Raw genomic sequence first — 15,069 nt, 5'->3', positions numbered from 1 at the left:
AAATGACCTAAAATGTTTAAAAATGGATAAATCGTGGTAAGCCAACTAATATCGTCTAAAATGGAGTAAAACGATAAAATTTGGGTAAAATAATCAAAATTCGTCCAAATGACAAAAATTGGGTAAAATGGTGTTAAAACAACTAATATCCGCTACAATTGGGTAAAATTATAGAAAGACAAAATTTGGGTAAAACAGCCATAAACGTGGCTAAAAATGATTAAAATTGAATAAAATGAATGAAATTTGGTTATTAAACAAACGGAATTGGAGAGCAGTATTTACTTAAAATAAATAAGTTTCGACTACAATCGTCTTAAATCAATTGAAATTGACTAAAATAAATCTGTCCTTCATTTATCAAATTCATTGAAATTTTCTCAATTTCACCCAAATTTGGATGAAGTTTACCCCAACCTGATGAATTTCACCCAATATATTTCAAATTTAGCATTTTAGTTAAGATTTGAAAATTTTATTTTTTTTTGATTTTTCGAAAAATTCCGAGAAAATCCCATGCTTTTTTAAATGTCGATTTTTTTCATTTAAAGTTGTCAAAAACATTTTCGGTTGCCATAGCAAAACGGATGCCCAGCGTAACTTTTCCCTTAATGAAAATTCAGGTTACCCCAAGGTCTACATGCCCCCCGAGTTTTATCAAAATTGGTGATTAACACCTCGGGTACACTCCTCGTAAGTGACAAAGACAAAACATTGTCACATGACACCTATTGCCGCACAAGTATTTTGAACTTTCAAACAACTGATACGTTTGTAATAATAATAAAATAATTACGAAAATTCTCCTCATTTTCCATAGCACATCGTTCCTTGGAACTATATCTATAACAGACTAAAAGCTAAAAAAAGTGTCTCGCGTGGTGCTTGCAATGAAATCTCTTTGGGGCTGGGAGGTTCAGCGTTAACATCAAGTATTTTTACAAACGTACATTTATTGTTTTGCTTAGTGGATACTGATACTTGTATTAATTTGTCGGCGGAAGTTGTTGGAAAATTTAAAAAAACATAAGGTGTTGCATGCAATTTTAAGGTCAAAATATTAACTTTGGGTATTTTTTACCTAGCTAAACTCGGTTTAATACGATTTACCCATACAATTGAAATTCCAGGAAGTATTTCATCCCCTGCCTTTTCCTAGGTATATGTCTCGTCTGATCGTATCGCTGTTGCAATCATATTATTGTGACACACCTAAATGGAAATAAATCAATTGCACAAATTCTGGCTGTATATCTATGAAACTTGGAATTTCTTAATTATGATAACGCGTTTAGTATTAAGGTTACTATTCATGATCAAATGCATATTTACATTGAAACGTAATAATATATTATAAAAGCTGCAATTGCAACACAAAGGCGGTCTTTGTCACTACTGGACAGTGGAATTGAAAGGTTTGGGGCCAGCCCTGCCACAGCTAAGCACTAGTTCCCTAACACCAACAACTGCTTCAAAATCTCGGCGTGCTTAATAGAGTTGAAGCTTACATGGAATAGCAACGCTTGACTGATAATGTTTTTTATATTAACAGTGCCGATGGAAGAGAAGAATTAAAAAATAACACATCAATTTTCAATATAGAAAGCGCTCTATTGAAGGCGTTTGGGCCGTCTTTGATATTTACTGCTTTTGTACAAATGGGTGCTGATATTATTTCCTTGATCTTACCATTAATTATCAAGTAGGTTTCGATTTTAATAAATTACATGATATTTTATTATATCAATTTACTAACATTATACAGGGTGGATAAGATCAGACCAATACTTAATTTGACTTAAAATCTCAAAATTTACGACGGAATAAATCGGCATACGAAAGTACAGACGTATGTTACTGGGTATAAAATTAGAAATAAGCTAGACTTCTTTGTATTTCACCAATAGATATAAAGTACCATCTAATTGGATAATGAGTAATTAGAGATAAGACGAAAGTTTCAATAAAGCGACCACGCGGTAATGTTACAAACTTTGTGCGGCTCGGAACGTCGGGGATGAAGCCTTAGTAGAGGAGGTTCTAGCACGTTTAAACTCCAATCCTCACTCTAGCGGTAGATCGGTTAGTGAAGAGTTGGAAGTAAGCCATTCGACTATTCTTAAAAATTTACATCGGCAGCAATACTACCCTTACCACATCCACCACCTTCAAGCATAAAACGATGAAAATTTAATTAGACCGCAAGACTTATGTCATAACATTCGTCATCTTATTGAAAACGATCCCCCCATCAAATTAGATGGGAAAGAAATATTTAATCACTGCTAATGGTATTTTTATCGCGTCACTAAAGGCGTCACGCAGAAAGTTCAAGATTATAGCTCCTAGAATGCTTCAAACTGTACGCAAAGATAAAAAAAATCGTATTTAACAGTGCCGATACGAAGATGGTAGATACATTGAGCATTTACGCCGATGTTTCCTCTAACCCAAGGGTGTTCATTTAAGTACGGCCTATGTTCCGAGTTAACCAATTTGCTTTTACATTACAGCGTTGTCTTCTTCTTGACACTTTCGTCTTATTTCTAATTACTCATAATCCAATTAGATGATACTTAATAACTACAAGTGAAATCTAAAAGCGTCTTGCTTCTCTGTAATTTTACATCCAGTTACATAAGTCTGTAGTTTCGTATACCGATTTATTTCGTCAGCAGTTTGAAGATACACAATTTTGAGATTTTAAGTACAATTTAGTGTTGATCGGATCTTTTCCACTCTGTATGTTTCAGCATTTCAATGAAATTTATATTGCTACTTTAATTGCTTTAACGCTATGGCGTTTCTTCAAATTGCGGGCATATATTCGAAAATCAAAAGCCCATACATAATAGCATATGTAACGTAATTATTCATAAGTATACCACTAGCTCTATTTCTTCACTAATGATTTGTTTCACAGATATTGGTCATCCGTACCCTACGTTATATTTGACGTCATATTTGATATCATATTTGACGTCATCGAATCTCAAATACCGATTAGGCCGTCGAACAATTAGCTAAACGTCTGATAAACCAACGGCCATTTTTGGGATAATTTTTATTTCTAAGCCAAATTGTAGAAATTTAATAACGTGAAGAGGTTTGAAGAAGCTGCATACGAAGCGAAAAAGCAGCGATTTAAGAAACTCTTATTTAAACATTTTAGAGTGTAAGGACCGCCATAGAGGGCGCCATAGAGGGCGCCCCAGGAGGGGGCAAACTCCAACACCTCTAGTGGTTAAATACCAGAGGTGCAGGAGAAATAGATATAGATGAAGACGAGACTAGAGAAGGGAAGGTATGAGACAAGCGGCGGAACAATTAAGCGTAAGAAAGGATCGTTGAGTAAACTAGTGAGTTCTAATAAATAGTAATTTATGTTGTTTAACCAAACGCAGGCGTCTCTTATATTTAAAAATCTAAGTAATTTATTGTAATACTCGCTACGTAGAAGAGAGTTCATTACAAGAGTTAAAAAAGTTTTGGATAAAGTAAAATAAACTAATAAACGAAGTTATCACTGTTCACTATTGGGAGAGTAGTTGTGATTATATATACCGTTATTATACCGCAAAGCTACATAACCCTACCGTTACCCTGCATTACTGTGACAATTCCAGTTGTTAAGCGATTAGGTTGTCTTATGTTATACAGGGTCTTTTTTTTGCTCGGAAAAGTGTTTTTTTTTTCAAAAACTATTTATAGTACCGATTTCAAATTTGGAAGGTCAATTCTCTATACCGGGGGACATCAGTTTGAGAAATTTGAGCGTTTTCGGTAATGTTTTTCACCAATTTTGAAAAATTATTTTTCGACCACTAGGTGCGAGATAAAAAATTTCTATTATGAAGTTGTAGGCCGTCATCGAAAACCCTTAAAAATTGTTCACTCGACGAAAAACAACTTATTTATCAGTGAAAATTCGAGCTTGAAAAATTTACAAGTTGGTGAAGCCAAATTACGATTGTTTGAAACGATAATTGAAAAGGGAACAAGTCTAATACAAACGTAGTAGAGTTTTCACACTTGAAAAAATGTACACGTTTGATTTTTAAATGCAGATATTTTATTCACATAAATTTTAACAAAACATTTTCAATAATATCACCATTGGCTGCAACACAGGTTTGTGCGCGGACAATTAAGTTCTCAAACGCTTTCTCTACCATTTCTGGTGTGACGTCTCGGCAAGCACTGATTATTCGTCTAATGAGTTCCTCCCTAGTTTCAATGGGCGTGGCGTATACCGTTGCTTTAACGAATCCCCAGAGAAAATAATCCAGCGGTGTTAGGTCAGGTGACCTTGCTGGCCAATGCACTGGACCATTTCTCCCTATCCACCTTTCAGGAAACTCGTTGTTGAGGTGCTCAGTTACTTGCCGGGAAAAAATGCGGAGGGGCGCCATCTTGCTGAAACCACAACTGACGTCTTTCAGCCAATGGAAGGTCGTCGATTGCGTCACTCAGTTCGTTCTGTAGAAAATGTAAATACCTTTGGCCGTTGAGGTTCGTCGGCAGGAAAAAGGGACCAATCAAACGGTTTCCAACAAGTCCAACCCAAACATTGACCCGTTCAAATTGAACCTGGTGATGATATTCAAAACCCCAATGTGGGTTGATGTCAGACCAAAGATGGCTGTTTTGATGATTAAAGGGCCCATCTCTAGAAAATGACGCTTCGTCGGAGAACAAAACATGGCGCAAAAATTGTCTATCTTCTTGGACAGCATTTAGTAACCAGTTGCTAAATTCATAACGTCTTTGATGGTCTCCGTCAATTAGTCCTTGGTGGAGCGTAGCTCTGTATGGGTGATAGCGATTCTTACGAAGAATTTTCCACACACGATTTGCAGAACAACCCAAATCAGCAGCGGCGTTAGCGCAACTGTGACGAGGATATGCCACAAAGTACGCGAGTACATTGTTCTCGAAGTCTAAATCCGGTTGACCCAATCCGCGAAACCTAGGTTGCAAGTTACCTAATTGATTGAAATCGTGAATTGCTCGTCTTACTGTATTTACAGATGGTGCTCCATTTGGATGTCTTTCTGCGAAGATTTCAGTCACTCTTCTAAGGTTTTGCGCTGCTTCTCCATAGTAAATGGCAACTATCTCGGTACGCTCAGCTACTGAATAACGAGGCATTGTTCGAAATATTATCAAACACTGATAATAATCTCCCAAAGTTTTCCTTTAAATACCCAATGCATGTTTAGGATTGACCTATAGCCTCGTGTTTTTTAAATCCGGTCGTTTTTTTTAACCAAAGTTTCAACTGGATTAGGTAATTCGGTTTCAATTATCGTTTCAAACAATCGTAATTTGGCTTCACCAACTTGTAAATTTTTCAAGCTCGAATTTTCACTGATAAATAAATTGTTTTTCGTCGAGTGAACAATTTTTAAGGGTTTTCGATGACGGCCTACAACTTTATAATAGAAATTTTTTATCTCGCACCTAGTGGTCGAAAAATAATTTTTCAAAATTGGTGAAAAACATTACCGAAAACGCTCAAATTTCTCAAACTGATGTCCCCCGGTATAGAGAATTGACCTTCCAAATTTGAAATCGGTACTATAAATAGTTTTTGAAAAAAAACACTTTTCCGAGCAAAAAAAAAGACCCTGTATAACTATAGTAAACAACCGATATTTACGTTTTATATTTTATCGGTCACTCTGATTACGGTATTCTATTGTTATTTAAAAGCTATTTCAAAAACGTAAGTAATGAAATAATATTAAAACTGCAATTGATTATGAATATCGAGATTCCTCAAATATTTTTCTTTGCCGTAACTAGATGCAAGATAAATATTCTGAACACTTACTACCATGGTACAATTTTGCTTGTTGTTTTTTTTTAATGGGCGGCTTCGACGTTTTGATGCAAAATATTTGAATAGCATATGTTAAGAAAATGAAAGGACTGTTTTATGTTCTAGGTGGCTCATTGAATTCGCCTCATCTGATTCTCCAATGTGGCATGGAATACTCTTCGTCATTCTTCTTACTGTTACATCTTTCATTAGAAATATAATCTCCGAATATAGATGTAAACTTGCTCTTACATTAGCATCAGCATTACGATCATCAACTGTCAGTTGTTTATATAAAAAGGTAAGCAAAACCTACAACTTGCAGCCAAGAGCAACGATCCACGGTAGCAAATGGGGGAGGCAGAAAAGAAAGAGGCACTTCCCAGATACGCGCCTAAATGGAGGATCGCCACGGTCTGGTTTTCTCAGACCTGGTTTTGGAAATTCGCTAAAACATCGAACCCAAGTTCTCTCCTCAGTTCTTTATGAGGCTATATAAGATGATACCAAAAATTGCACACAATGCTTGAAAGGTTTCCAACAGCATTAAAATTTAAGTCACTACCAACCAACTGTCGTTGTGATATTTTCTTTTTTTAAGCTTCGATTTCAGGGGAATTGATTGGGCTAAGCACAACGTAAATTTGTTGAGAATTTCTAGCAGACCATTTATTCAACGACGAAATTGGATATCTACGGCACAAGTGACTTAATGGGAAGCATTTAATCAAAGAACTGTAAAGAAAACCTAGCGAAAATTAAAAAAAAACAAAGTTGGTGCTGCTTGTACTTACGCACAAAGAAAGCTTTATATCAATAAGGATAAGCTTAGTTTTCTCCCCCACTTCTTGGTCTCTTTACTTGTTCGCGTTTTTACTCCTTTATATCAATAAAAATAATGAAATTTTACGGCTTAGATTCGATCTTTTTGAATATCCAATAGCAAACTAAGCCCCGAGTATATCAATTTTTGTAATATTGAACACCATTCCATCCATCACTGTAGTTTTTGTTATCTTTATCCCTAATTTCTAATTTATCTCAACTTCCGCAATTTCTTTTTGAAAAAATCAAGATAGTAACAAAATTAAACGGCTATCACCCAGTTTGTATCTTCTTTTGCTAACCAATGAAACTCCACATTTGGTTATTTATTGATTGCAAAGTGAAGAAAGTAATTAATTATTTTAAATTTAATAAACCACGTCAGTAAACATGCTTCGGACAAGATTAAGTTGCAAAAACCCAACATATCAAAAAATCTTTGAAACCATTTATGTTTCGAAGAAATCGAGACATTTTTGTAACATGCAACATCAAGTTTATTGTTAAGACAATTCTATGTGGTTTTAGCTCTTTCTAGTCAGCAAACCCCATTTATTTGTTTTAACAATGATTCTATTCACTTACACCAAGAATGTATTTATTTATACTCAGGGAAAATGAATATGTCGAGATTATTTTTAGCGTTTCTCCAATTCCACCCGTTGGGGCCACCGGTATATGCTCCTCCACTTTAATAAAATCAAATAATACTGCAATCTCATTGGTTCTTAAAAATTACGTTTTTCGACGCGATTAACTCTGCTGCGAGGACGCAAAAAATAAGACCGCCTCTTTTTTCCTCCCCCCCCTTAGCGCGACGAGGTTAGGGCCTCAACGTGTCCGTCGATAGTCTCGACATATTCATTCTCCCTGAGTATAAATAAATACATTCTTGCTTACACTAAGCAACAATAAAATTTGCAAAATTAAAATTTCACTTTCATGCGATGTTTATCAACGCAAGTTTTGAGAAATTGGCAAACAGTTTGCCTTGACATATAGTACCTGCATGGAGAAAAGGGGGTGGAGAGGAAGTGACCGCGTTTTCTTAGTAAGAGGCTTGACCCCATCACCCCACAAGCAGGCGGAGCAAGGGGTCGAAAATAAGGGGGACGCGGTTCTCTTGCTCAGCGCTATCGGTTACTATGGCAACGAATTTTTGCGTTTTTTTTTCGTGGTATATCGCGCCATCTACAACTATTTTTTAGGCGGACCATGGGCGGTATTTTTGTAATGGCTAAAACATGGTTTAAAACGCGTTTCTCCATGCTTTGTGTGTCACCGTGGAGTGAGTGCTAGATTCTGAAAGATATGGATAAAAGAGACGGGGGCTTGGTCATAGACCATAATTATTGTAAAATTAAAAAGCGAAAAGATTAGATATATTTTAATTTCAATAAATCTTCGATAAATTACCGACTTTTTTCACATTCCTCAAAATAGAATGCCTTAAAACAAATACAAGAGGAAAATATTTGCGAGTTAACTGAAGAGGCGATAAACTTTTTAGACGCATTTGCTGACCCTGTTAATGGCATGCTAGACAAACAGAGGTTTACTTTTAACCGAAATAATTTGATGTCTTCAAGAAGCTTCTATGGCCAGCTAAAAGTGTCATTCGTTCCACTAAAAAATTTCAAAGAATTAAATAACGAGGATCAAGACCTTGTTATTGCAATATTCCTAGTTCGCTTTTTTGATGAACTTTCTAACCACTATAATGAAATCGAAAATAGTCAAAATACAACTGCAACTAGTAAAACAGTTAAAAATCTAAATGTATTTGCGTGCCAACTCAGTGCCTCAGATTTGAAGGCAAAAGAAGCAAATACGTTACATTAAGTGGCTGGATATACGTTAGACAAAATTATTGGCTTTTATGATTGTGAAGAATTTTGGAGGAACTGTCTAATCAAAAAATTGGACGCCAACCAAGAATATCAAGCGTGGACTCAGAAACAAGATAGAGGGGGTTTATTGTATTTATCGGAGAATGCCTATAGTTTTTTCAAGAAAGCCTGTGATAATATTTGCATATTTGTTGACTTTAAAGATCCATTACGGCTAAATACAACGAGAAATATTAACATAAAAGGGGAGCTGGATAAGGAGTCTATTATTAGTGAATTGTGGGAAAAATTATGGGGCAGTGATTTAGAAAATTCGAAGAATGCCAAACTTAGGTACTTTCAAATACTAATTAACTGCCATTTGAAAAGCCTAACAAGAAAAAGCAAAACATATTTTCAGTACCAGAAACGAGATACCTTGAATAGCAGCGGAATACGGAAGGAATTAAAAGTTATAACCCAAAATAAAATTGCTTTTAATGTAAATAAGCAGTAAATGATCAGTTTTATATCAATAAAAATTTAAAAACGAAAGGCTTCACGAGCGGTTTTTTTCTTCAAGCTCTTTTTTTTGGACAGTTTTAGAACAATTTTCATTTTTAGTTTTTGGAATAAGGGATTTCATCAATTTTATCCTCTTTACCCCTTGTCCATATTGACGGACAGTGGGATTTTCTCCAGCTCCCGAGGCCGCCCGTTGCTTGCTGAAGTATTGTTCGACAGGGTCTTGATTGAATATCGCTGTTAATACGAACGGTGCCCCCTTCTCCAACATATATCTAATAACATCTATTGTGGAATGAACTAAAAAGAATTGCACGACGAAGAGTTATTATATAATTTACTTTAAATTAAATAGTCGCTAAATAATCTTACCAGTGATACGAAATCCCTCTAATGTTTCTCGGCTGAGGAGCATTTTAGAGCGGGTAGAGTCATCATCTACGTCCATCTGATTAATTTCTTCCTCCCATTCATTCAGATACCCAAGAAAGGTTTTTCTCAACCCCTTAAATATTAAAAAAATAAAAAATAAATAATTTCTTAAACATTTTAAGATTTTAATTTTTTTTACCTCAAAACACCCATCATCCAAACAATTAAAGGGAGCTAAGGCTGGCTTTCGTTTTCTTTTCGAATCAAAAAAATTAGATTCATTAAGTATGTCAAAAAACTGATCACACATCCGTAGAAATTTAATAGTCTCGTAGGCTTCATCTCCTACAAGTTGTTCGACTTGTTCCATGGCATTAGCTGTGGTGATGCTCATTACTTGGACGCATAATTTAACTTTCATACAGCTGAAGGCATTGGGGTAAACATGATTTTATGTGAGTTTGGGTGCCAGCCTTAATAACGTAGATGAATCTCGCTCAAAAGTATTAACAACATGCTTCCATAGCAAATACTTTCCATTTTTTCTCAGTAGCCTGATTTGTCTTAGAACTCCGTCTTTGTGCTTTTTCATTTTACCACTGTTGGCTAAGCCATTTTTGGCTGTCTTAACACAGTGGCAAAGTATAGTGGTTCAAAATTGTTGAAGGGATTTTTGCAGCGATAGCCTACTTCATCTTTCTGCAAAGTTTCTTCCTTCTCAGTACAAAACTTTATTAGTTTCTGATTAGTTGCAGCCTTATCGCATACAACTGAAATAATTTTAAATCCCACTCCTTGCAAATGCTCAATTGCTTCCCATAGTATATAGTATAAGTCTTCGGCTGTTAGTTTATCGCAAGGAAAATATGCGTAGGCATATTTGAAGTTTGTAGTTATACCTCTGAACATAAGTTGTAATATGTGAGTGGCTAGATCTACATGGCTATTCCCATCTTCAGTCGTGTTTTTTATTTTCTTCTCAGTTTCTGCTACTTTGTTTCTGAACATATTCAAATTGGTGGCACCTACGAGTTCACCAGTATTACTCCGGAATACTAGGTCTTGTTTTACTTGTATTTCATCAAATATTAATGATAAATATTTTTGGTGTTCGTCTAGAGAGTCCAAATCAATTTTCTTAGTCATTTCTAATAGATTAGCCTGGTCAAAACCACTTTTCGATGTAATTAAACAAAGTCCTTTTTGAAGGCAATTGAATAGCCTGCCTTAAAGCTTCATATGTTGTTGGCGACTTGGCTTTTATTGAAAGGCACCACTGTATAATGGCAGGATGCCATTTACGGGGCCTTGATTTATTTGAGGCATTCAGTTTCATTTGCTCCCGTAATAACAACTTCTGGAAAACCGTTTTGCTATGAAAATTATTTTTATTTAAAATTTCTTCGAATTCGTTGCTTTCTTCTTGAGACATAAAAATTCAATTTTTCTGGTAGCTTTTCTTAATCTTCTCTTCCAAATGTTGGATTTTTCTTTTTTTGTGTAGAGCTTACGGTGTATAAAGAGTCATATTTTTCTCGAATGCGTTTCGCATTTAGGAATCTTATGTTTATAAATTTGCTGTTATGGTTTGGAGTTATTAGACGTTTTTTTCTCGTTGTTTTCTTCTCTATAATACCTTCTTTGACAGACGACAGTTCTTACACAGATCATTTTCATCCAGGAAAAGGTTTTGACATTTATCAGCTCTTAAAGATTTACTTGATGAGCAAACGTAAATTGATTTAAGGTAACCGTCTTTAAAAGAATCAAACAATTCACCCTGAATACCTTGGCAACAATTCCAACTTTCTACTTCAAGCATAATTTCCATTAAATCACATAGCAACTTCATTTTACCTCGGAAATTACATGAAGAGCTGTTAAGAACAGCATGGCAATCAGTAATTTCCCTATCGCAAAATATTAGTGTAACAATCATAGTTGACTTCAAAATGATTTTTGTCAAATCCCCATTTGTCAAAACTAAGCTTGTTATATTGTTGGAATTTTGGATAGTTCCACGCTTTAATTCCATGCTCCGTTTAATAGATTCCACATTTTTTGATTGGTAATTTAAAAATTCTTTGGCAAGGTGTTCAAGAGATTCAATAGGCTGAAATGGTGTTTCTCTGTTTTCGAGAGCCCGAATAACTGGAATCGGAATTTCTTGAAGTACAAAATTTTCATCAGTACCCTCGATGACCTAATATTAAAAATACATTATTTTTATTTATATTTGAGCATTGAGGACTTATGTGTGACTCACTATATTTTCTTCAACCAGGGTTTTTGGATCTGCTTCAGATTCTCCATTATTTACAGTCAGTGTCGCTATTTCTTCGCAAGGGATGTTAGTAACTAATGGCTAAGTAAAATTAATGGGTCGGCAATTAGAATAATAATTTTTTGAAATATAATGATTCAACTCACCTGATGGTCAAGCTTCGAACATATTTCATAGTCAGATATAGGGTCAGGATGGTCAGTTGTTGGTCCAATTCCGCCAAAAAAATGATTAGCGCAGACATAATGATGTTTTTTAATATTGGTTGTTTGTATTTCAGGCCTATAAACTGCATGTAACCCTCTTACACATCTATCGTATTCCGTGGTTGGTTTAGGGACAGGAAAAAAACCGAATTGTTTCGGAGTTCAAAGTTTGTGAAGCACATTTTTTCATTTTAGTGTTTTTATGACTCTTACAGCTACGGTACATGCAATATCTCACCATTTTCCTAATTAATTATACTCCTTTGTTATAAAATACTAAATCATTACAATTAAGACCGCCATAATTGTAACGACTTTTTTTTTTTTTTAAATAAGTCTACTAAATTCTTCGGAAGATGGCGTTAGTGAAAGGTTCGAACTAGAGGCAGGAACTGGCAACCGATAGCGCTGAGAAAGAGAACCGCGTCCCCCTTTTTTTCGACCCCTTGCTCCGCCTGCTTGTGGGGTGATGGGGTCAAGCCTCTTACTAAGAAAACGCGGTCGCTTCCTCTCCACCCCCTTTTCTCCATGGTGCCTGTACGCCTACAGAAAATATATATATTTTCCCCTGTAGCATTTTAGAGTCGAGCCGACGTCGGCTAGTGTCTTAAAACAGAAAGGTCGGCCTACTGTCGGGCCACCCCACTCTGAAAGGTCGAAATGTCCTAGTAAAAAAGTAGTCGGCCGACCGTCGATCGACAAAAAAATTCGACTCAGAAAGGACTATGGACCGACTCAGAAATGACTATGGACCGACTCAGAAATGACTATGGGCCGACTCAGAAATGACTATGGGCCCACTCAGAAATGACTATGGGCCGACTCAGAAATGACTATAGGCCGACTCAGAAATGACTATGGGCCGACTTCACAAAGGCATATTTCCGACTCGGAAACGACGTTGTGCCGACGTCAAATGAAATCGCACTTCGGAACTCCCAATTAATACCAATTTGATGCCTTAACAGTAATTTAGCTGATATTGAATCGATAATAATTTTCAATTATTTTGTAAACAAAAATGAGCTATTTATATTAATAGAACTAATCCAAACAATATATAAGACTGAAAATCTTTTGGCGAAGTACATAGAATTAATATAGTAGTGATATAGAAAAGAAACATTTTAATTAAGCTTATAGATTTTAATACGTAAAAACAATTACAATTCAAATACTTTTAACAAATATCATTATCTTTTAATGTTGTAGTCTATTTTATATGTTATTTATAAAACACATGACCTTGTAATTGCCAAGGCCTAACCACTCATGCAAAACATTATTCACAAAGGTATAATTAATTGATATAGATATTATTTATATTGATATATTATTGAAAAACTTACTTTGTTAGTTTCGATTTAATGTATTTCTCAAGATTTCAATGATTTTTCCATTAATTTTTAATAGAAAATTAAGCGCACAAGTCAACAATTACACCTCTCATCTCAAGCGAGTTCGCCAATAAGCGTCTAACATGCTGCTAGTCCGGAGATGGCGCTGCGAAAGTATCAACTGGCGCCTGCTTTTGAATTTTTTAAACTATGAAGCGTTTGAAAAACGTTTGTGCTCGTATCAATAGGCCTATTTATTAATACATTTTAAATTTTTTAATCTATTTAGAGTATAATTAATCAATATCAATAAAAATCAGGAATTTATATTTTGAAATAATATCGTAAATCGCAAACCCCTGTAACACATGAAGTCGGTTTAGAGCAAAGACTGTATATACTTCGCTTACTAGACAGGCGTCTCTATACAAAAAACCTGTTAACACTTTCGAAACACGGGAGAAGCCTTTAACCAGCCGTTAGAGGCGCCACTAGTAGCACTCTGAACCGCGGGGAAAATTTTGACCAGCGTCTGCTATCGTATGCAAGTTGAGCCATTGAACACGCCAGTCTATTTATATATAGTCTTTGGTTTAGAGTCGGGGTACCGTCGAAAAGTCGGTTTATAGCATTGAGTTGGGAATAAATAGAGGTACAACTAAACCTGGCTGGCGCGGGATCAATTTAGTTCCATAAAGAGACTTTATCAACTTTATCGTTCTACCGTGGGGGCATCTGTCTCTATTGGTGGCAACTATTGCAATTGAATTTTTTCACGAATCTGTTGCGAAATTGGAATGTATGATTTCTCGTAACAAACAAACCTTTGAAGTTGTTTAAAAATAATTTTATTCTGTCAACACGTTTCTTTTTAACTCAAGTTACGATGAGTTATTATAATTAATATAATAAAATAATTTATTTTAGCCATATAACTTTACAAAATATAGATGGCCGCCTAATTATAGAGATGAATTTCGTACAGTCTTATCAGACTAGGTCCCGCGTAACCATGGCAACTGAAATCGTAATTTTAATTCTAGCAGTATTATTCCCAATTCAATGGTTTATAGTCGACGACCAAATGCCGACCTAAAAACGTCGAAACGTTTTTCGACACTAAAACCGTAAATCCTTTTTTGGGACTATTTATGGTTGGTATGCCGACCATTATCCAACTTAAAATAGACCTTACATTTAATTATTGGATTCGACATTAACTTTATGAAACCGACCATATTTATTTAGGAAAAGGGGATATTTTAATTATTTTCTGACTATTTGATGATGATGAATTTTTTATTCACTTTTAATTTTTCTTCAAACTTATTTGTATTCGAAAATCTAATAATGAGATCAGTTTTGGGTCGGAAATAAGCATTAACATAAAGTCGGCCCGACGTCGTTTCGGAGTCGGTTCTTAGGTCTATTAATTGGCGGTAAAGAGTCGACGTTTTGTAGTCGGCCGACCATTTTACCCCTACGACATTTTGACCCTCAATCCAAAGGTCGGCCGACTTTAGTGTTTAGTACCTTTTGCCGACGTCGGCCCGACTCTAATTTGCTACAGGGGAAGTAACTTCTTATGCAAACTAATTTCTCAAAATTAATTAATCATAATTAGTAAAAATTAACTTCAAGTATAATTATACAATAAAATACAATTATTTTAAAAATATGAAAAAAAAACATGTGTGGTCCTTATCAAGTCGGCATATCGACTGTACATTAAAGTCGACTTGCCGACTTTATAAAGTCTCAAAATGGAAATTTGTAATTTTTGGGGTTTGAAAAAATTGAACAATTTGAGTCGGCATACGGTCGTCGACCTGAAAACGACTTTTAGACCCATACCCGACTCTTGACC

At 35.3% G+C, this 15,069-nt stretch overlaps 2 protein-coding genes across 5 annotated transcripts in view; both read left to right on the top strand.

Annotated features, from left to right (window-relative positions):
- Positions 1–8,491, top strand: part of LOC149962223 (ATP-binding cassette sub-family C member 3-like) — a 31,884-nt gene extending 23,393 nt beyond the window's left edge. The window contains exons 8-10 of the mRNA XM_090155766.1: positions 1,553–1,702; positions 5,951–6,125; positions 8,093–8,491. Coding sequence (XP_090011892.1) covers positions 1,553–1,702; positions 5,951–6,125; positions 8,093–8,491 — 724 coding nt within the window. The remainder of the gene's footprint in view (positions 1–1,552; positions 1,703–5,950; positions 6,126–8,092) is intronic.
- LOC149962220 (multidrug resistance-associated protein 1-like) overlaps positions 1–15,069 on the top strand; it is a 244,146-nt gene that overhangs the window by 187,929 nt on the left and 41,148 nt on the right. The gene's annotated exons all lie outside the window — the stretch shown is intronic.

Source organism: Leiobunum rupestre, chromosome 1, assembly GCF_980474605.1.
Source record: "Leiobunum rupestre chromosome 1, qqLeiRupe1.1.hap1, whole genome shotgun sequence".
Classification (NCBI taxonomy): Eukaryota; Metazoa; Arthropoda; class Arachnida; order Opiliones; family Sclerosomatidae; genus Leiobunum; species Leiobunum rupestre.
Note: the sequence above shows the minus strand (reverse complement) of the source record. Positions and strands in the feature narration are given on the sequence as shown.